This window comes from Syzygium oleosum, unplaced genomic scaffold (assembly GCF_021117445.2).
Source record: "Syzygium oleosum isolate NSW1041296 unplaced genomic scaffold, Sole_v2.1 Sole_v2.07, whole genome shotgun sequence".
NCBI classification, from domain to species: Eukaryota; Viridiplantae; Streptophyta; class Magnoliopsida; order Myrtales; family Myrtaceae; genus Syzygium; species Syzygium oleosum.
Window position 1 is genome coordinate 7,421,796 of NW_026607491.1, and position 23,990 is coordinate 7,445,785.

Below are 23,990 nucleotides of genomic sequence, written 5' to 3' on the forward strand. Positions count from 1 at the left end.
GTTCTGTGACGAAACTTGAAGAACTTGAATATTTTATATAATCTGCTTTTTGATTTTCAAACAAAAGGGAAAAAATGGAACAATCTGAACAAGACTTGAGAGACCCATATTTTGGTTCGGTACTTGGACCACAAAATATGGTCGGTCAAGTCATAAACCAGCATTGTAACTAACTTTTGAAGTTGCTTTTCAACTTTTATCTTCTGAATGGCATGAGAAAGTTTGTAGCTTTTCACTCCTTTGTTGATGAAACAGCCTTTGCATACTGACATAGCAGATTAAGAATTCATTTATACATAGGAATCATATACTAGAGTAAGATCATCTTAATAGTCCTAATGCGTCTGTGTTCGATGCTTTGTAGTCCCATGACCATCTATCTCGTTATGCTGTGTGCCTCGGTGGCTGCTTCGTTGTCTGGAGTTGCTCTAAAGCAGATAGGACTTCGGTCATGGGCGGTCTATTCTTGGGATCTGTATGGAGGCATTGCTGTGCGAGAGCAGCCGCGCCTTGAGCTTCCTTCTTGAAGTATTGACCTCCCAACCTCATGTCCATGATTCTCAACACTCGTCTCGTGTCGTTTAGAAACGGCTTCGCCCACTCCACTAGGGTCTCGTCCACAAACCCACCTCTCTCATCGTCCATCACCCGCCTTCCTGTGAGCAATTCTAGCAAGACAACGCCGAAGCTGTAAACGTCGCTCTTTGGGGTCAAGTGACCTGTAATTTACAATCAGTTAGCCGTGGTTACAGCTCACAGTTTTTGAGGCATCTGCTTTTCATCTTGACATAACAGAGGAAAGTCACATGCACGAGGTTACATAAGAGAATCGAGCAATTTTGGTCTGCAGAATGAAGAATTTGAGTAATCATGGTCCGAGGAGTAAAGATGCCTCTCCAGAAATTGAAGTATATAATGGTCGACAGATTGTTTTGCCTCAGTTTCTTATTTCACTTGGAGGCGACAAAGGAACCTTGAAATATATGCGTTCCCTATAAAAAATTATTAAGACAATTGACAAAACCTGTCGGTTCCTGCTGATATCCATCCCTTGTTGTTTGTAGGAAGGCCATAGCAACGGTCATATGCAACTGAGATAGATTGGCTTTTGGCATCAGATGGATCTCTCAAAATGAATGAACTGATGTATAAGCATACAGAATAGCGGGGATTTGAAGCGTATGAAACAAGAGAAATGAATGAAGAAAGTCAGCTACTAAAATAACAAATTTGAAGGGTGTGGTCGGTTGCTCAATTACGCTTTCGATGACAAGATCACAAATCATTTATCTCACGGAAAAAGATTTTGACCTGTCGCAACATATTCAGGTGCCGCGTAACCCCGAGTTCCCACCACTCGGGTAGAAACATGGGTTTCATCTCCACTAGGGCCATCCCTTGCCAATCCAAAATCTGAAAGTTTCGCATTGAAATCCTGCATACACGGAGCTACTCAAGAACCGCATGAAATATCAAATCCATATCACAGATCTACAGTAGAGTAAATCAAAATTTTCACTGATGAAGCATACCGAGTCAAGCAGAATGTTTGACGCCTTCAAGTCACGGAAAATTACATTTGCATCTAAACTATGTAAGAAGGACAGTCCGCGGGCAACACCAATTGCAATATTCATCCGTGTAGACCAAGCCATAGGTTGAACACCTTCTGCACTAAAACAAAAGGCAATCCTGTGAGACATACTGCTTCAAGCATAGGATACATTACCATGGGAACTGAACTTTGCAAAAGTAGGCTTTTCTTTTAAACCAATAGATAATGTCACCAATTGGTGGAATCACTGATAGAAACCCTCCTCTATTGCCCTTTTTGCCGTGTTTTCTCAACGCATCTCTCTCTCTCTCTCTCTCTCTCTCTCTCTCTCTCTCTCTCTCTCTCTCTCTCTCTCTCTCTCTCTCTCTCTCTCTCTCTGGAGTTTTGAAGTCACAAGACAAATGACTTCATAAAACATTTGGTAAATAGTATCGACATACTTGATCACACTAATGAGATAATTATCCAGATTGGTTGGGAAGACTAATAGGACTATTTTGCAGTATTACCTCCCAACTCACCTTATTAAGTCCCCCAAGCCCCCTCTCAGGAGACAACGAACAATTGTACAAACTATAACTGTCATGCACGAGTTCATAACTGAACAGCAGGTCACAGATTTTTTTCCCTTTCTTAAAAATATATATAATTAAAAGCTTGTTTCTTTCTCGCTAAAGAAATGTATGCACAACAAATTCATCAATATATTCTAGCTCTTGTGGCTGACAACTCCCATGGGCTCGCAAGCGCAAAGAGAGTAGGTGCCAATTCTCATGACTTGACCATAAGGATCATACTATCTGAGAGAACTGATGGTAGTGACATTTTCATGGATTTTGCCTTCCACATTAATGAAATAGTTAGAATCTTTGATCATGAGAAACAGTGCAAATACAAACCAGCATACGGTAATCGCTAGCTAATGGAAAAGAACTTACTTCTGAACAAATGGTTCTCCAAACTCCCCTTTGGCATGAATTCATAAACTAGAAGTCTATTGTCTGACTCTGAGCAATAGCCAATGAGTTTTACGAGATTTTCATGGTGAAGCTGACCTAAGTAGTTGATCTCAGCCTGCCAAGTTGGATGTCAAATTTACTAAATAGCATAATAAAACACGAAAGCAACAAAAAGAAATCTTAAAACAAAATTTGAAAGAAATGGAAATACATACAAGCCACTCCTTATGGCCTTGGAAGCTCTCTGGCTTGAGTTTCTTGATGGCCACCACAATCCCGCTTCCTGGTTTAGTGGGGACTAACGTGCTCTCATCGATCCATCCCTTGAAGACAAACCCAAAACCTCCCTCCCCAATTAGACTCTCTGAGCGGAAGTTCTTGGTGGCATTCTTTAAATCGCTGAAGCTGAAAGACTTCAGATTGATAGGGGCAGATGTAACGACTTCTGATGTAACAGGAGATTTTTCTGGATTTGCAGAAGTCGGTCCCTTGCGATGAGGGGCTGAGGCTGTATCCAGTTTACTATTGCTACGAGAATTCGCACGTTCTGGATGACAGGTGGTACAAAGCGAGCTATGGTAAATGTTCTCAGCATTAGCGAAGACAAAGTGAACGCTAAAAAGGAAGGGTTAGCAGAAAAAACAGGACATGCAAATGATTCACTGACAGATGCAGAGAAAATGTACATTGTACGCACATACTTAGGACTTTCCAATTGAAACCTTGCTACTCTGTTCAGCTAATCAAATTCTGGGAGGAAATCAAGAGAACATCATAAATAATAAAGCTCAACTTCAGAGAACCACAAATACACAAAAGATGAAGCGGGGAAGGTAAGAATAGAGGAAGAAGCATGATCAACGGACAGAACAGCCTAGTTTCTTGCTAAAAATCAACAGAAAACATTTTCCATTCAATTGTTGATCCAAGCAACACAGCCCAACGAGAAAGGAAGCACATCATGATTGAATGCATTTCCAGAGAAAGAATCAGAGAAGGAGGCGGAGGAGGAGGCTGACCTGAGAACTTGTTGGATGATGCATGAGCACACTTTGCAGGTTTCCTCCAGCAATTTCCCATATGCAGTACTGGAGGCTGTTTTCTTGGCAGATGCCTCGAGACCCACTTCAAACAAATGTCAAACAAAAATTTAAGACGGATTCATTGTAGACTTCAAGAAGGCTGCTAAATGTGCCCATTTGAGGGAAGGTCAATGTGAATTTGGAGGAGCATAGGTAGCAGCTAGTCAAGATGGAATTTTCCCATGAATTAGAATAGTCTTTTTCCTTACTGTAACTACTGCAAAATTGGTTCTTGTATCGGTCGCACTTTTGATTTTAGTATGTTGGCACTTGGCAGGAGATAAGACTTGCCCAATTATCTCTCACCCAACGACGACCAAGAGGCTGACCAACCCTCTCTCTCTCTCTCTCTCTCTCTCTCTCTCTCTCTCTCTATGTGTGAACATAGAAACTATTATATGATCATGGCAACCTTATTCGTAGGGAAGAGGAAATTTCAAAGCTCGTGCGTTTGGATCAAGACAGGGGCAATGTATCAGACAGAAACGAGTCAATCCCCACTATCTGTTGGTGGTGTCTGACACGGAAAGTTCATTTTGACTTTCACTTGCATGGCTTGAGTAGTTAGATATTTGCCCTTAAAATGATCGTGAAAGACACAAAAGAGAAACATCAGCTTTTCTGGTTGCGTTCGATGCTGTATAAAGTCCACCCCCCGCCGTGGCTTCGAGCTAAGCACAATCCTACATTGCAGTGTCCCAACTTCAAAGATTTAAAACACTAACTGGCTGTGACATGAGACCTCTGTAACACCGTGACATGCCGAATCGCTAAGATCGGGTATCTCAGTGGCATTCAATGCTTAAGGGCTAAGACCATCGATGTCCTTTCCACGATATCGGACATCGTTAGAACTTTTCATTAAAGTATGTCCTACCTTGGTCAAAAGAGAATTGGAAGTACTCCTCACCAAAAAGCTGTAAAGCTTTCACCCACGGGAGATCTAGAAAGAAAGCATAGTTTGGACCACATCCATCATTAGGTTTTGGTACTCTCCTTTTCTTTCTAGTTTTGCATGATTAATTGGTTTCTTTAGTTGATCAAAAGAGACGCAAGTTACGCCTCGGAGGGTGGGGGTATGATGCTGTGCTTCCCTCAATCACCAAATGAAATTTCTGAGTCACTTCATTCAATGTGATAAGCCTCAACTTCAACAGCGAATTCTAGTCTTCGCATGCCAAATCTAGAATGACCATTGCAAGTTTTAACACAGAATTCTACTATACGAGACTCTCTATTACCCAAAAATTTCAAGAACAAGCAACTCTTTTTATCTCGAACATTTCCAAAAGAATTCACTCACAAAAATGAAGTCCCTTCCACGGGGTATAAACGTAATACAAGATTTTCCCTTGGCCTCAGGTGAGGAAGACGAGAACGAATAATATAATGAACAGAAGTAACAAGAACAGTATCATCATAAATTGCCCCTTCGCACCAGCCTTCTTCATGACCATGGCCACTTTCTTCTGCAAAAGGTAATAATGTGGGGTTAAAACAAGTGAATAGTCATCATTCCCGGTGTGGTAATTCCCGCATATTTTATACAAAAATTACTTTCCATTAAAAAAGCTCCACCTTGAACCCAGCTTGCAGAGACAATCTTACCTGGACAAAATCAAGCCGATTCGACGTACTCTCCATTTCTGTGCCCAAGTCATCAATAATCCGGTCCTGAAGAACCATGGACTGGACATCTTAGTATAATACCGATCAAAGGGACTAAAACTCGCTGACATTTGGACAGGAAAAGGCAAATACTAAAAGCCGTGAAAATGAGACACAAGATTGCTTGTAATTGTAAAAACACATGAAACAATCATCGGAGGCAATTCTTGCGAAGGACAAGAATGATGGACCTGGGCAAGAAGCTCGTCGTGTATGGTAAGCCCAATTCCTCCTATTCGCTCAACACTTGCACTCAATTCATCCAATTCCTCATCCTGCCGCCTACAAGAGCAAGAAAAGAAACAAAAGCAAAAGTCAGCTTTCTGACATTGTCACTGCTATTGTGACCGAGTCTGGCTGGGGAAGAGTTACGAGGCGTAAAACAAAAACAAAAATGCTGATTCAGTACCATAAAGAAGCGGCAATCAAAGAGAGCCTTGACCAATTTGAAAGATCATATGATGTGGTTGAAATAACTGAATTTTGGGTGTCTTATATTTGGAGGTCTAGGCTTGATATTACTTACCAATCCAATTAGGTTCTATAGGAACTGGACGATCCTATTTGGTCAAGTACCTAGCGACAAACTCCTATGTTCCTTTCAATACAATATTTCTGAACAAGTTCCTGGTAACCATGTATTTGAGGGAATGATTAGTAATTTAACAGCAAAAGCTATAAAAAAAATCCAATATAGAATATTATTGCAGTGCCACCAAATACGATTGATTAGCAAATTTGTCAGGAATAACAAACACTAAACAAAAGATAACTACACAAGGAGAATGTATCACACCAAGACAAGCCTCCAGATCATAGAGACAATGGAGGGTTTAGAATGTATGCCGCGAGAAGAGATTTATAGGTGTTCAGGAGGACCATGTCCCCATACACGCAACCAATTACAGAGCACAAAATGCTAAGCATTTCATTATCTCACACCAACATTTTGTACTCCACGATTGGTTCGATGACTGGAAATGTTATTTCTAAGATGTGAAAATATCGACAGTGACCACCACAGGTATCATCTTGTCTTCCCCTAACAGTGTTCTTCTATAAGAATCATTCAATCTACCCAGTTTGCAAGCCGGTCCACCATTATGACCAACTAACATCCCTCTGTTTTTTTGTTCCTTTTTTGCCTGTAGTTAGATGGAGTCACTAAAAGTTACCTGCACCAAAAACTTCTAGAACAGATATGATTCATGATGGCATAGTTGCCAAATGCATGTCGACTGTAGGGTGAGATTTAGAAGAATCCAATGGAAAAGTTAGTGCAGATTATTGTTGCACCACATGACACAAAGAGATTGTCTCTATTAGTTCGCAGAAATGACTGCAGTAAAGATTCCAGCAATGTGAAAAATGGAAGGTTTTGGCTCGTTATCTTGATTAATATACTTATCTGATGCAAAGGGGTTTGCTACTTGTTCAATAAACCGACAAACCAATAAATATCAGAAGCAGATCTCTTGCTGACCCAATAATGTAGAGCATGAGAGGATGATAAAAACAAGAACATACTTAATGAGAAGCATCTGCCTGTCAGATTCCGATGCTATAAAATCATCATTATCTCGAGAAACGTATTGATCAGATCTGTTTGGCTGGTTAGAATCCGGAAGCCTCAATAGTTCTCGGCGCATCCCATTAGCACTGGCAATGCTCACGTTGATCTCTTTTCCCACTATCACAGCCTTTTTCACAGCTCCAACCTGTAAGGAAGTTTAGCATTTAGCGAGTGCGGTAGAAGCTGAAACACCAACGCAAACAAGATTATCTCCAGATACTTTTTTGGTTAACAACAACAGTTTTTCATAATGTAATTTTTACTGAAGTCCTCGTGTTATAAAGACAGTATGCTCTTCAGACCATTTTCAAAAGACACTGGGAACCAATTGAACATATCTACATCGTGTCAGAGAATTGCTGCATGCGGCTTTATAGAATATACCTGAGCTCGAGCAGTGGAGGTCCATCTCCTTCGTTTATCCAGCTCAATATCATTAATTCCATACAGAGAAGGATCTTTTGCTGCAACAGCAATTGTTTTGTCCAACTCATCCACCTACATTTAGAAACAATAATCCTGTACTTTTAGAAAAAAATATAAGTAATCGAAGGAAAAGAAGCAGATGTACTCTTAGCCGTTCACAAGGCAGGAAAAAAATGGAAAATATGCACCCAAAACAGAAAGGTACAACCAATTTGCTTTATTGCAAGACCTTTTTTACGACACTTAATGTCAATAATAGCAGAGAAGATCTCTTACAACTGAGCGGGTAAAGCAAACAGCAAAAGAAGAACGACAAGCATATGTACCTGCCACTCAATGCTCTCACAATTAGCCAGCAGCTCCTTGGTCAGATGTCCACGCTCCCCATTATCCGAAGGTACACGTTCCCAGTGGTGAAAAGCAGATTGCAACTTATCAATCTATCCGAACAGAAGATCAAGTCATCACTTAAGAGGGATATCCAAAGTCTCTATCACTACTATGCTATGTGAAAAAGACTTCAAGACATTGCTCTATATAAATCTGCAAAGAAATCAACTAAGTCTCCTTATGCTATGTGTGTAAGGCTCTTTGGATTTAAGTGACGTAAGAAAGCAAGGCACTACAAGAATGTTACGGTATTTTAAGTTTGAACTAATTGAACGTTCATCAACTAAGGGTGAATAAGAGATCCAATTAGAAGATATCTAAAAGTATTGCACATGGATAAGAAACAGACTTACAGTTTCCTGAACCTCCTCTTTCACAATGTAAAATGGATCCTGAGCTGAAGACATCTCGTAGAAAGCTGGCAAGTCTTTATCCTGAGAACGAACAAAGCAAAACCTTATTACCATCGGAAGCGCATGGTCATCAATTGGAACATGCATGCCCATAGTCATAATTCATGCACCGCGTCATGCCGGTTTACTTGCAAAACATATACAAGTGCCGCCTAGATTGGACAATGGACATCACCTAAACGTTTCGATTTCTAACACTATTCCTGCCAATATCCATAACTACACCAAATCTACCCTTCATCAACTATCCTCGACGCAATAAGCCACCGCAGCAGCTGACATGCTGAGTTATAAACAACTTCTCCGCAAGATTTGACTCAATCCCCTCACAAACTCGATCTCCACTATCGGGATAAGAAAGAGATCTAGCGAAACACGGCAAAGAGAACTTCAACTTCGCCAGAGCAAACACTCGTTCCGTGCCTAGATCAAGATCTATCGCATCGATTCCACACCATCCGACACACAATTTCGACAATCACGCCATGAAATCGCCAACACAGCACCCGCGCTATCCTCTTACGAATCAAATCGCGAGCAATAACTAATTCCACTCCACCGATCCGTCGTCCGTGCATAATTTCACGAACCACACTCTCCGGACTTCCGCGCCTAGCGACTAGACATCCTGGCAAACTTCGCATCGGGAAAACCGAAAGGTCGCACGAGTGCCGAACAGCTATCCGTACCTGAACGCAGGCTATCCGGTGTTCCCGGCCGTCGGCGAAGATCCGGCCGCCGGAGGAGTTCTTGTTCGGGGCCGAGGACGCAGCGTGCAACGAGAGTCGCTTCCTTCGTCGGCGCCGAAGAGGAGACGACTCGATTCGCGGAGGAATTCAAGCTCGAGCGCTGCGATCGATCGAATCAGCCATGCAGGAAATTGGGCCTCCCGGAGAAGGAGTGTTTTGTTTCGAACGAAAGAATTCATTGCGGAAAAAAACCGAAAATTTTCTTTTTCTTTGCCAAAACGAGTTGCGTTTATTTTCCGAAAAATGAATAATTTAAAATATATATTTTAAAAATAATAATTTATATCACTTAAAAATATGAATGAAAAAAAATTACATAAATCATTATCGATATAAAAAAAATCATTAATTAATTATTTTAAATAATACAAATGATATTTTTTTAAAATTATTGATTTTCCACAAAATGAAGGGAGCCAATATTGTTAAAGGATCATCTTGATTAGGAGTACTTCAGAAAAATGAAAAATCGACAAATTGACCTTTTTTTTTTTGGTCGAAAAGACAAATTGACTTCAACCAACCCAATCATACTGAAATACTTAATTTCTTTTTCACTCTTTTTGCATTGAACCAAGCTAAAAAGTCAGTAATAATAGGTCGATAAATAATTCATGTTGGTCTATATAAAGTGACTTTTACTTTTAATTCTATACAATTAATTTTTTACTTTTTTCAATTTTTATGGCACTCACGCTTTGACTTTTATTTAATAAAAATGCTTGAAATTTTTTTAAACATATGACTATTTGTATGTAATTTCGCACATAGCATCTTTTATAGTTCTTCAAAAGTTAGATAATATTTCAAACTTCGACAAAAAAATTAATATTGGCCATTATCACCACTTGCCATCACTACCACCGTGATCGCCCTGCGCTCAAGTAGCCAACATCTGTTGCTTGTCACTCAATCAGACACCGGCAATGGCCATTATCGTCGTCTCGTCGACCTTATATTTATGAATATGTTCATCGACAAAAATTCCTTTTCTTACATGCTTTAAATTCGGAATAAAATTCAAAGCCACACATTAAGAACAGAAGTAAAAAAAGAAAAAGATATAAAAGTATTTGGATTGCTTTTGAAGGAATGGAAAGTACCTAAGGGTGCGTTTGAGAATGGTAGCCACTTTGGGCATCCAAAGCTCCTAGGGCTAAAATTTGGTGTTTGGGAAATTTTTTTAGAAAACTCATTAAGAGAAAGTTGGCCTTGTGAAGGCTGAAAGCCCAAGACGGGTCCTAGGTTGCCTTGGGCTTTCAGCTTTTTCGGCATGCAACGCTCCCGAATAAGTAAAAAACATTTCTTTCAAAACTACCCTCATCTATTTTTTGATTTTCCGATTTTGCTCTCGTTTGTCACTGTTCATCGTCTTCTCTGCTTAGCTCGACAGCGTGGCTGTGAGGGAACGGCGACGGACCGGAGAGGGGCCGACGTGGTCGCGCAATCCAGCGATCGTCGCCTAGAGTCACACGACCGCCGCGACGGGCCACGCAACCCAGGTGAGGGCCGCCTGAGGTCACGCGACCTAGATGGCCCTCTCCGAGAACTCGCATGACCTCGGAGAGGCGCAGCGTGATTCAATAGAGGGCCAGCTGAGGTCGTGCTACCAAGACGATCCTCGAGGGCCGCCGACACCAAATCTGGGTCGCCAACGGCCGTCTACCCTTTGCCGGCTCCGGCGAAGGGTTTGAACTTTTCTTTAATAAAAAAATAGAAAAAGTGCCTTGCAAGAATAATTTTTCCAAACACTATTTTATCCAAAGTTGCTTTGCAATGGGCTTTCAAGTTACAACTTATCAAACACGATTTTCATTTTGAAAAACTCCTTCAACTTAAAGTTCTTTACATTTTTTTAAAGGCTTTTCCCCAAAGTGTTTCCAAACGCAATCTAAGTAGCCCTTGAACCATTGTGGCCCAATCCACCATCAATGTATGACTCGCTAGCCTTTTTGCTGTAATTGGGCCTTTTTCGGAGGTGACACTAGATTCAACTTTAGTACACTTTTCAACCGAATCTTTTTGGCGTTCATATACGGTGCATGTTCTTTTTTTTTTGCGTGTGCAAGGCGTGCAAAGGAGCGATTAGCACAGGACCCCTTTGTAATTCATGATAAAGGTTTCACACCCATTACAAAATGTTCGATTTAAATCGTATTACTTGATCCACCCATAGGTGTGCGAACCCATCATCGTGTTAGTGGTCTGCCCTAAGAATCAATCAAGGTTGATACTCTAATATTAGTTGTGGATTAGGTTGTGTCGAAAAACCGATCTTCACTATATTTAGGTAGTCATAATGTGTTGCTAGAGATCGCTTATGACTTGTGGGCCAAAAGAGTTTTGGACACACTGCTAATGTTTAGTGAACCTACAGGGTCGCACACAATAGCGAACGAACTTAATGTTGTCTATGCGCCTTGATCTACTTAAGAAGTAGATTTTAATTTATTCTCCTATTTAAATTATCTATGCGGTCGTACGCGTTATGAGATAACGATTAAACGTACGATTGAATGGTGGACGGTTTGGCAGGCCCAAATAGCCCGGCCCACTTCTTTTAATTCCGCTAGATAATGAGGCTGTATAAATAGATAGAGAATCGTTCTCTGTCTAAGGTTTTTCGACAGAGTATCGAAAATCAAAAGGCGTTCAAGAAAAAGGAACTTCAAAATCTTTCCCTAGCACGTGGATCGTTGGAGAATTCCGTTCGTGTGTGTGGATACTGGTAGAGGCGCAACACTTGGGCGCTCATCCAGACACAATTGATCGATTCTTGATTTATCTTCGATCCGCAAAGGTACGTATCGAAATTCCTTTTCGATTTCAATATACACATGGATCCTGTCTAGGGTTCTGTATTCCGCTGCATTGTTTTTCGTTGATGAACCCTTCACATCGCAGCCCCACCGGCATACCAGAAGCCAAGAAGTCTTGCCGCATGAGGTAGCATACGCTTAAGGCATAAGCCGCCCGAATGTTCGCTCGTGGAAGAGGCTTGAACTTGTGACCTCATGGAAGATAGCTTGACTCATTTACCGCCAAGTTACCACGCTTAATTGTATTGAATTTGTATGTCTCGTGCCCAACGAAGGACCATTTTTTTTTTTTTCCGTGAACCTAGATTTCACAGGCTCGGTGCATTCTGACTATCCGATCATGTGGACCTCACACAAAGGCTCGTACAATCTAATAATTCTTATGGATTTGAAGCATCGATCCGATTCGCACAATAAAAATTCGAGAGAACGATAATGTATATCGCACGGCAGCTACGCCCTCTCACAACGACTTGCGAGAAAACAAGCCAATAATAAAAAGTGAAAGATTTCGAAAGTCAAATTTTGGTTGGGATGTATATCGAGCAGTCCGTACCATTGATTGGTCGCATTACGATCAGTCATGTAATCAATCGTGAAATTCTTTCTTATAGCGAAGGGGGCAAAAGAAAAGGCCTAAAAAACCTTTTTGAGAAAGGCCCCCAGGTTCATCTTTTCTTGGCAAAACCCCCCACTTTAGCGGTTCAACGCTCGCACTGTCCAATGATTATTCAATTGCAACAGCACCGACGGTTCTAACAAATACAAATATCTCCGATAAAAGCACCCTAGTTTCCTAAATTTTTTTCTAAATTGTTCAATTTGATCATCGAACTCTTTTTTTATGCGACTAGGTCCTTAAAGTAGATGCTTTTTTTATTCGATTTAATCCTTCCATTAAATTAGAGACGGAGAAGTCCTCGTTGGCTGAGACGTGGTCGTCACATCAATACCGATTGGCAATTTGATGCTTATGTGTAATTTCCTCTATTGCTGACCAGATAAAATATTAGAAAATTAAGGGTCTGTTTGTGTTTGAAGAAAATGAACGATTTGAAAAACATTTTCCTATAAATGATTGGTTATAACGCTTGGAATAATTTAGCCAACAAAAGAAATATTTATATTATCGATAACAATTTATGTCTAAATATTATCATAAATGATGAAAATATTTTTCATCCATTCATTTTTGTAAGCAATATAAACGATCCTTTTTTGGAGATTTTTTTTTACAAAATGTGAATTTTCAAGGAACCTAAAAGAGAGAGAAAGAGGAGGGTGCAAGTGGTGGCGGCGACAATGGCACCACGGAGCCAGAGGGTCGTCAAGCTAGACCGTCGCCGGCAATTACGAGCCTTTTACCTCCATATATTCGTAATAAAAATCACCGCTATAAGATATTTCTAAATATTTCACCTCGCAATCATTGTCCAATCATAACTCTAGATAAAGAAAAATTGAATAAAGAAATAGGAAAATGACACAAACAGTCTCTGAACTTTAATTCAATGTGTAATTTGGTCCCTAAACTTTTAATTTGTTCAATGTAGTCCATGAACTTTAGCCTTCCTTGATGAATATGTACTAAAAGTTCAGGGACCACATTGAACTAATTTAAAGTTCAGAGACCAAATTAAATATTAGGCTAAAGTTCATGGACTATATGGAACAAATTAAAAGTTCAGGAATCAAATTGTATATTGGGTTAAAATTTGGATATTGTTTGTGTCATTTTTCCTAAAGAAATCAAAGAAAGAAGAGAAAAGAGTAAAAGAAAAATAGAAAGGAGGGAAGTAGAGAGGACAAAGATCGGCCAAATTTTACGAGAAAACGCGGAAACCCGCAAAAAGCCAACATAGGCGACGGTTCCATGCCTGTTTCGACGAATTTAGAAGCAGCAACGGCCCTTCTTTTGGGTCTATCCACGAACTTTCCACTTTCGAAAAAACTAAAATGGAATGGCGATTCACAATTGGGTGGCGCAGAGGAATTGCCACGTCTCCCTCTTTCGCGCGATTCTCTGCAATTCAGACCACAATCGTTGCCCGGTACCATGAATAGATAAATAAAGTGAGTTTTTTTCGGTCGAATGAGTACTCCTAAGTTGGTTGGACGAGAATAAATTGTTAGTGAAGGACCTTTCGTTTCGAGCGGTGGGCGACAATCGCTGGTCCAATCCTTGTCTCCACGTGGATTTGGCGAAAGTTTCTGGGGCCGCCCCAGTTTGGCATGATTCTCTGCAATTCAGACTACAATCGTTGGCCGGTATCATAAACAGATAAATAAGGTAAGTTTTTTTTGCCAACTAAGTTGGTTGGACAAGAACGGATTGTTAGTGATGGAACTTTCGTTTCGAGCAGAGGACGATGATCGCCGGTCCGATCCCTGTCTCCACGTGGATTTGGCGAAAGTTTCTGGGCCCGCCCCAGTTTGGCACGATTCTCTGCAATTCAGACCATAATCGTTGTCCGGTACCATGAATAGATAAATAAGGTAAGTTTTTTTTTGCCAACTAAGTTGGTTGGACGAGAATGGATTGTTAGTGATGGAACTTTCGTTTCAGGCAGTGGCGGTGATCGCCGGTCTGGTCCCCGTTTCCATGTGGATCTGGCGAAAGTTTCTGGGGCAACAATTCTTTGCAATTCAGACCACATTCGTTGCCCAATACCATGAACAGATAAATAAGGTAAGTTTTTTTTGCCAGCTAAGTTGGTTGGACGAGAATGGATTGTTAGTGATGGAACTTTCGTTTCAGGAGGTGGTGGTGATCGCCGGTCCGATCCCTGTCTCCATGTGGATCTGGCGAAAGTTTATGGGCCGCCCCCGTTTAGCACGATTCTCTGCAATTCAGACCACAATCGTTGCCCGGTACCATGACCAGATAAATAAGGCAAGTTTTATTTTGCTAGCTAAGTTGGTTGGACGAGAATGGATTGTTAGTGATGGAACTTTCATTTCAGGCAGTGGCGGCGATCGCCGATCCAATCCCCGTGTCCATGTGGATCTGGCGAAAGTTTCTAGGGCCACCCCAGTTTAGCAGATCTGGGAAAGACGACGTGATGACCGCAATCGTTTGGACGTATTAAATATGGATGGCTTGCCTTTGATCTGAACGGTGAGGCCTCTGATGCGTGAGATACCATTAAAAGAGCAAGTAATATAAAAGAGATCAACACGACATCTTTGGACCTAGTCTTGTAAGAGGAAAATCTATATTCTTGTAGTTATAAAGGTCAAAATAACAACAAAAACATCATCCAATTGATCCTAAACTTATTGTACGGGTGCCAATCCAGTCATAAACTTTCCAATTTTGTTAATTTAATCCTAAACCTTTACTTGAAATTTCAATGTAGTATTTCCGATAAATTTTTGCCGGAAATAATTAATGTGGCGGTCTACTCATGGTCAGTCATCTTACGTGGTACATCGATTTTCGCCGAAAACTGACCGGATGACTACTTTGTGTTGAGAAAAACTCCTATTGATTTTGAAGTTGACAAAACCTTCTATGTTATTGTAAATCTGATATTTATTCTGAACAAATTTATTCCAGGTCTGTATATTCTGGAAGCTCAGAAGAAAGTTATTCAGACTTTACAAACTGTCAAGTATGTTTTTGAAAATCCACATAATCTAGGTTCTGAGATTCAAAAGCAGAAGTTATTCAGATGCAGATGCAGAAGCAGAAGTTATTCAGATGCAGATGCAGACGAAGAAATTAATCAGACGTAGAAATTCTTCAGACACAGAATTCAGAACGTAACACAACAGCTAGTGATCTGGCATGGATTTCACAGAAGGAATGTTCTGATTGTCTCAATCTCAATCAAATTGATTGACAATCAAACATTACGACAAGAATGCATTACAACGGACAAAGCTCTACTTATGGAAACCAAGATTCTGATTGTATGGGCGACCAGAATCAGCGGGATTCAGAATCTATCATCCAACGGCTACTCAATCCTTATTATACAAATCTGTCCAAGGTGAAGATTGGAAGATGATCCTCTGAAAGCTGTCCAACGGCTAGTAGAGGAGTATTTAAGAGGATCAACAAGCAGCAGAAGGTAGTACAGAATCAAGAATCAACAAGTCCAAAGTCTGAGCATACTCCAATCATTTCTCTTGTCATTCTGAGCAAAACATTAAGATCTTGAGGAACACTTTGTAAGAGTGATTGTGTGAGATAGAGAGTCATATCATACACAAGAGTGTTAACACTCAGAAGTTGTAATTCCTCTTGATTACATAGTGAAATCCAGCCGGTAGGCTGTAAACGTGGGAGAGTGGACGTAGGCTTGCTATAAGCCGAACCACTATAAACTTGTGTGCAGATTCTCTATCCCTTATCTCTTACTTTACATTCTGCACATCAAGAGCACCGTCTTTATAATCTGTCTTGAATCTGAATTTTATTCAGACTTTACTGTGATTTATTTTGTTTCTGCATAAATTATCAAAAATTGTTTAAGATCACCTATTCACCCCCCTCTAGGTGATCCTTGCTAGTTACATCAATTGGTATCAGAGCAGGTTGCTCATTTATTGAAGTATCTTACTTCTGAGCTAACGATCTATATGGCTAGCTATGGTGCTCCAGGGCTCATTGAAGGACAGAACAACAACAAACCACCATATTTCGATGGCAAGGAATATAGTGTCTGGAAGAATAAGATGAATGCATTCATAAAGTCAATTGATCACATGCAATGGGATGTCATCATCAGAGGAGTCAATCCAAGATCTTCTGATTCAAAAGAAAAGGCAGATGCAAGCATAGCAACAGATCATCCATTATCTCAAACTGAGATATCCAAAAGAGAAACCTTAGATTCCAAAGCAATTTATTCTCTTTATTGTGCTTTATCTCCTATTGAATATAAAAAAATTGCTGCTTGTGAATCAGCTAAGGAAATCTGGGATACTCTCCTTGTCACTTATGAAGGAACAGATCGTGCCAAGGAAACTCAAATCAATCTTTTGCTTGGTCAATATGAATCCTTCAAAATGAAGCCCGGAAAATCAATTGCTGATTTGTATGACAGGTTTACTGATATAGTAAACGGTCTTGCTTATCAAGGACAACCAGTTCCAGATGCAATGAAAGTCAACAAACTTCTGAGAGGACTGACAAATCAGTGGGATAACATCAAAACATCTCTTCGAGAAACACAAAGGATCAAGCCTCTATCAGTGAATGAGTTAATTGGAACTCTTCAATCATATGAGACTGAGAAACGGAATGAGGAGAATGAATCCAGAGGTAATAAGTCAATTGCTTTGAAGACTAACATTGATTCTGATGCAGATTCTGAAGATGAAGATCTTGATGATGAAGAACTAGCTCTCTTTATAAAGAAGTATAAGAAAATAAAGATCAAAGGAAGAAACCTCAAAGGTAAGAAGCCTTTTGAGAAGAAGAATTCTTTCGATGAAACAGAGAGATCAAAGGATGTTATATGCTTTCACTGTAAGAAACGTGGACATATTAAGCCAAATTGTCCACTTCTGAAAAAGAAGACCAAGTTTGAGAAAGCAAAGAAGGCCTTAAAAGCAGAAACCTGGAGTGATACAGAGTGCGAAGATAGTGACGAAGATATCTCAAATTTCTGTCTAATGGCTAAGTCAGACTCAGACTCAGATTCAGATTCTGATCCTAAAGTGGAGATTGAGGTAAAACATTCTGACATGCCTATTGAAATATCAAATTACATTGATGAATTATGCTTTGAATTTAAGACTGCTCTTAAATGCATCTCTTCTTTGAAAAAGGAAAATTCATCACTGAGGCAACAGGATGTTTCACAAAAAGAAAAAATCGATTTCCTTCAAAAAGAATTTTATCAAGTCAAGGAAAGTCGAGATTTTCTTTCCAAAGAAAATGCGGTTTTGAAAAAGCAAGTTTCAGAAATTACTTCCAAGTTTTCAAAGGGTTCAGAAACCTTAAAGCATATCCTTTCTATCCAAATTCCTTACTACAACAAATCTGGTCTCGGATTTGTGAAGGAAAGTGATAGCTTGATTGATTTTCCAAAGGTCAAGGAGAGATTAAAACAAAGACCTCCTCGACAAGCTTATAAAAACCATTTCAAAAGGAATTTTGTAAAACCTGTTGGCCGAAGTGCACTCAGGTGCTCAAAATGTGGAGATCCACAACATTTTGAGAATGAATGTCCTAAGGTCTGGAGACCTGTTAGAAGAGATTTTGTTAAGACAGCTTATACTAATACTCAAGGACCCAAACAAATTTGGGTACCAAAGAAAACTTGAGATGTTGTGATTTTTGCAGGTTAGCACAAAGAGAAAAAGGAAGTGGTACCTAGACAGTGGATGCTCTAGACATATGACAGGAGATCCAAGCATATTCGCTGATCTATACAGTCTGAATGGTGAAAAAGTTTCCTTTGGAGGAAATACCAAAGGAAAAATCGTTGACAAAGGAACAGTTGAAATTGGAGGACTTACAATCAATGATGTCTCTTTGGTGAAAGGACTCAACTGCAACTTGATAAGCATAAGCCAACTATGTGATACAGATTTCAGAATCAACTTTCAAGAAGATACATGCTCAGGGACAAGCAAAGATTCTTCTCAAACATTTACAGGAAGAAGACATGGCAATATCTATCTTCTAGATGTCAATCCAAACTCCACTCATTGCTTGATCTCAATCAAAGAAGATGAAGATCTATGACATAGAAGATTGGGGCATATCAGTATGAAACAAATCTCAAAGATCTCAAACAAGAAACCGGTTCGAGGTCTACCAGATTTAAAATACAAGAAAGCAGAGTTATGCAATGCCTGTACACTAGGAAAGCAAGTAAGGAGCTCTTTCAAGTTTATACATCATGTTTCCACTAATCGTGCTTTGCAGCTTCTTCATATGGATCTATTTGGACCAACAAGAATTCAAAGTATTGGTGGTAAGAAATATTGTTTAGTTATTGTTGATGACTTCACAAGATTTACTTGGGTATTGTTCCTTGCTCATAAAAATGAAGCATTTTCTTATTTTTCAAAATTTGCAAAACGAATTCAGAATGAAAAGGGCTATTCCATTTCCTGCATTAAAACTGATCATGGGGGAGAATTTAAAAATCAAAGTTTTTCAGTTTTTTGTGAGGAAAATGGCTTTCAACACAATTTTTCTACTCCTTATACACCAGAACAAAATGGCGTTGTGGAGAGGAAAAATCGTTCTTTGCAAGAAATGGCAAGAACTCTGTTGATTGAAAGCAAAATTCCTTTTCATTTCACGGGCAGATGCAGTTTTTACAGCATGTTATATCATTAACAGAGCTTTTCTCAGACTTATTCTTGAGAAAACCCCCTATGAGCTTTACAAAGGTAGAAAGCCCAACATTTTATATTTTCGTGTGTTTGGTTGTAAATGCTTTATTCTGAAAAATCCAAATGACCACACTGGTAAGTTTGATGAGAAAGCAGATGAAGGATTCTTCCTTGAATATTCTACTACAAGTAAAGCATACAGAGTCTTCAACAAAAAGTCTCAGACTGTGGAAGAATCAATGAATGTAAAGTTTGAAGAAAACATTCAGACTCACAGAGATGAATCTGAACCATCTCCCAACATTCAAGAGTTATCAGAAAATCATCAACAATCAGTATCAGAAGGAAAAGAAGGAAAAGAAGATACAATACAGACTCAACCAGAAAGTTCAGAGTCTGCAGATTTTCAGAAGGAAAGATTTGACAAAAACTAGAAACATAAATCCAGTCATCCGAAGAACCTCATCATTGGAGAAATAGAAGATGGCATCAAGACAAGATCCAAACACAAAGAGAATATCAGCAACTTGGCATTGATATCAGAAATAGAACCAAAAGAAGTTGGTGAAGCTTTAACAGATGAAAGCTGGATCGATGCTATGCAGGAGGAACTTTAGCAGTTCAGAATCAATAAAGCTTGGGAGCTTGTGCCAAGACCCAAAAATTATCCAGTCATTGGAACAAAATGGGTATTCAGAAATAAACTGGATGACAAAGGGAAAGTTACAAGAAACAAAGCAAGACTGGTTGCAAAAGGCTATTCTCAAGAAGAAGGCATAGATTATGATGAAACATATGCACCAGTTGCAAGATTAGAAGCCATTCGGCTACTATTAGCTTATGCTTGTTTCCATAACTTTAAATTATTTCAGATGGACGTGAAAAGTGCCTTTCTGAATGGATATATCAAAGAAGAAGTATATGTGGAACAACCACCTGGGTTCGAAGAACCTAGAAAGACTGATTATGTCTACAGACTCAAGAAGGCTCTTTACGGTCTGAAACAAGCAGCCAAAGCTTGGTACGAAAGGTTAAGTAACTTCCTTCTGCAAAATGGCTTCACCAAAGGTAAGGTTGATACAACTTTATTTGTTAAAAGAAAGGGTAAGGATTTCCTACTTGTTCAAATTTATGTTGATGATATAATCTTTGGATCCTCTAACGAATTGCTTTGCAAGGAATTCTCAAAAAATATGCAGAACGAGTTCGAGATGAGTATGATGGAGAATTATCATTCTTTCTTGGCCTTCAAGTGAAACAAACCAAAGATGGTACATTCATTTGCCAAGAGAAGTATGCAAAGGAGATTATCAAGAAGTTTGGATTACAGAATTGCAAGAAAACAGATATTCCCATGTCTCATTCATCCAAACTGGACAAAGATGAAAATGGTAAAAAGGTTGATCAGAAGGTATATAGAAGCATGATAGGTTCATTATTGTATCTAACTGCATCTAGACCTGACATTCTTTTTAGTGTCTGTATGTGTGCGAGATTTCAATCAGACCCAAGGGAATCTCATTTTTCTGCAGTAAAGAGAATAATCAAATACATTGGAACATATCCAATGTTAGGCCTTTGGTATTCCAAAGATTGATTTTACTCTTCTTGGATATTCGATCTTGATTTATTGGATGTAAAGTGGACGGGAAAAGTACTTCGGTACATGTCAAGCGCTTGGGAATATATTGGTATCCCGGTACTCAAAGAAGCAAAATACAGTTACACTTTCTACAGCAGAAGCAGAATATGTAACATTGGGAAGTTGCTGTGCACAGATTCTATGGATGAAGCAGCAATTACAAGACTTTGATATTGAAGAATCAAGTGTTGCAATCAAATGTGACAAAAGTGCAATCAATTTGACAAAGAACCCAATTCTTCATTCTCGAGCTAAGCATATTGAAATCAAGCATCACTTTATTCGAGATCATGTTCAAAATGGTGATGTGAATATTCAATTCATTGATTCTAAGAATCAATTAGCTGATATATTTACAAAACCTCTTGATAAATCTTCATTTGAATTCATAAAAGACAAACTGTGCATCACTTATCCATTTTCTTGAAGTGTTTGATAGACAGGAATTTTTCAGACTCATGTATTCTCAGTCTGAACATTTTTCAGACTCACAAAGAAAGGTACGTTCCTTATTCAAATTTTTGGCGGGTATATTTTTGGCAGGATATTTTTATAATCGTTACTTTTGGAAGCAAATCATGTATGTATTCTAATTTATCTGATAAATTGTGCTTAATATATTGTTATGATATCATCACGTTTGATTAAGCTTCATAAAGTATATTTTCTTCCTACTTTCTTGGGATATCTTTTTATTTTCTAAAAATAACTTTTCCTTCCAAAACTTATCCACCTCCTTTTTTAAACCCGTCCTTCTCTTCAAAACTCTATTAGTACGATCTTTTACTCTCAAAACCCTTCCGATATTCAGAGACTCTCCTCTTCTTCCTCCAAAGATCGAAACTTTCGTCTCCAAAAGTGTCATAATGCCGGTCAAGATGGTGGCCCGTAGAAGATCGTCCCGTATTCTCAATCAAGACTCAAAGTCTACTGCATCGGCGGAATATTTGGAAGTTTCAGACTCAGAATCCGACCATCTTGAAGACCGTTCTGAAGCAATAACTCCTCAGCGATCGTCGCCACCGAAATCATCCGGTAAAACAAATTTTCGTTTTCGAAGTATCAAGCTTGTATGGAATGCTTATTAGCGGTTAAAGAGAAGCAATGCCTCTGAATCGGTTCTGCGTGACTGTCTTAAAGACAATAATTTACTCTCTGAAGAACATCTCGCTGAAACCTACTCTGAGTTTTGTTGTAAAACTGAAAAAGTTCCAACCCGCTCTACCCCACAAGAGACTTCCTCCAGAAAGGGCAAAGAAAAGGTTGGAGAAGCTTCAACTCCTTCTGAAAAGAAATCGATTCATGTAAGCCCTAAGTCCACTAGTGCTTCAAAATTTGTTGTTCCTGATGATGTTGCACGATTTTTTGAGACTTTTGAGATAAAGGTGAGAATAGCATCTAGTTTGTCTGGAATAGGAAGTTTGTTCAGAAGCACTGCGCATCACATGTGCTACAAGTTGTTACTTGCTAGAGGAGTAATGAACAATAGAACTGTGGATTTCGAATACCTGGAGAAGGCTGGCATTTATGTACAGCACCTGTTTGAGAAGTTAGGGATTTATGAATTTTGCCTTCAATCTGCCAATACTTATGCTGAATTAACTGCCTACTTCTATTCCAATCTTTCAATTCTATCACCAAATTGGATTCAGTTTACTATTGGTGACAAGAAGGTTGATTTAAAAGCACATGAGTTGGCAAGGATAATTGGAGCCACACACTCCAATTTTACTCCGTTGGCAGTGAATCTTGAAGAAGCTTCTCAGGTGGCTTCTGAAAATCCAAACTTTGCTCAAGGATCAAAGCGCCATCTCTCCTATTCTAACTTATCCAGACGATCTGTGATCTTGCATAAGATCATAATCAACTGTTTGAAGCCAAAAGATGCCTCAAAAACTGACCTATCAAAATCAGAGATAAAGCTCATTTGGGCTATCTTGAAAGGTCAATCCTTCTCTCTCCCTCACCTCATCATATTCCATATGTACAGAGCATTACAGAAGGATAAGGGTCATCTGCCATATGGAGCTTTAATCACTCGTATCTTCATGTTTCTCAATATATCTATTCCTGGTGAGTTGCGTGAAACCATGCTACCTCTTATGTTTGTTAGAGAACGAATGCTCTCCAAAATGAAGAAATTTGAAGATGTAAGGGACAGAGTAAAAGGAAAAGAGGCTGAAAAGTCAGAGGTAAAATCTGTTGGCAAGAAAGTTGAGAAAGTAAAGGAGCAAAGGAAAAGAACCAGTTCAGCCAGCAAGCAGCCTGATTCTCCTACCCCACTAAAAGTGTACAGTAAGAAACGAAAAATTCTTCTGCATGATGAAAATGATGAAGCAGAAGCTGAACACTTTGAAACAGGAGGCTCAGAACATGTTCCTGAACCAGATCCCAAGGTTTCAGAATTCATTCATGCAAAACATGTTTCTGAAGATCAATCACCTGTTCAGGGGGAGATTCCGCCAGAATCAGCCACAGGGTACAATCAGTATGAGGAAGCTAATGTCCAAGGTCAGCCATCCGAAAATCAGAACATCCTTTCTATTCTGCTTGAGATTAAAGACAAGCAAGCTGCTCTAGAACAATATATGCAGAATCTACAGAACATTGTTGAGGAAAACACCAAGGCTCAACAACTTCAGGCAACAGCAGATAAAGCAGCATTAGAGGAAGCCATTACTATGTGCTCATCCAACATGGATAAGGCCATAAGCCAATGCAGTTCGAAGATTGAGGAGGCTGTCTCAATATTGGAAAATTTTCAACTGATTCGTACTCCTAAAAAATAGCCTGTTTTTCAACATTTCTCTCCACATTTTTTTCAATTGGTCTGTAATATATATCATACTTATTGTTAGACTGGTTGATTAGTTAAATCTCAGTGCCTTATTCTCTTTATTATTATCTTTTTGCTGATGACAAAAAGGGGGAGAAATTATGTGCAGATTTGCAGGTTATATTCAAAGGAAGAAAGACACAGATATCAACAGAGTTTGCTCTTTCAATCTGTGTTTCAGGAGCTTAATATGTTTATTTATTTTCAAAATAATTCAATCTGCAAGAAAGTTTTGTCTCCATAAAAAAGGGAGAGATTGTTGAGGAAAACTCCTATTGATTTTGAAGTTGACAAAACCTTCTATGTTATTGTAAATCTGATATTTATTCTGAACAAATTTATTCCAGGTCTGTATATTTTGGAAGCTCAGAAGAAAGTTATTCAGACTTTACAAACTGTCAAGTATGTTTTTGAAAATCCACATAATCTAGGTTCTGAGATTCAGAAGCAGAAGTTATTCAGATGCAGATGCAGAAGCAGAAGTTATTCAGATGCAGATGCAGACGAAGAAATTAATCAGACACAGAAATTCTTCAGACGCAGAATTCAGAACGTAACACAACAGCTAGTGATCTG

The 23,990-nt window shown here is 39.2% G+C and overlaps 2 protein-coding genes across 3 annotated transcripts; both read right to left on the bottom strand.

The window, feature by feature from the left end:
* Positions 1 to 95: 95 nt before the first annotated feature.
* Positions 96 to 3,958, bottom strand: LOC115676301 (probable serine/threonine-protein kinase PBL3). 2 transcript variants are annotated; one of them, XM_056313132.1, is made up of 6 exons: positions 3,534 to 3,958; positions 2,730 to 3,061; positions 2,494 to 2,629; positions 1,533 to 1,669; positions 1,312 to 1,435; positions 96 to 656 (listed from the first exon to the last, which is right to left on the bottom strand). In XM_056313132.1, exons 1-6 carry the CDS (start codon positions 3,592 to 3,594, stop codon positions 385 to 387), a joined length of 1,062 nt encoding a protein of 353 aa, XP_056169107.1. In that variant the 5' UTR covers positions 3,595 to 3,958; the 3' UTR covers positions 96 to 384. The 2 variants fall into 2 exon arrangements, with proteins under 2 accessions (XP_056169107.1, XP_030455046.1); XM_030599186.2 differs by having other exon boundaries at positions 96 to 719; positions 3,534 to 3,956.
* An 886-nt stretch (positions 3,959 to 4,844) lies between these two features.
* Positions 4,845 to 8,997, bottom strand: LOC115676326 (syntaxin-61). Its single transcript, XM_030599204.2, has 8 exons — positions 8,756 to 8,997; positions 8,007 to 8,087; positions 7,590 to 7,703; positions 7,222 to 7,335; positions 6,792 to 6,982; positions 5,456 to 5,546; positions 5,205 to 5,270; positions 4,845 to 5,065 (listed from the first exon to the last, which is right to left on the bottom strand). The coding sequence occupies exons 2-8, from the start codon at positions 8,058 to 8,060 to the stop codon at positions 4,955 to 4,957; spliced, it is 741 nt and encodes a 246-aa protein (XP_030455064.1). The 5' UTR covers positions 8,061 to 8,087; positions 8,756 to 8,997; the 3' UTR covers positions 4,845 to 4,954.
* Positions 8,998 to 23,990: the final 14,993 nt, after the last annotated feature.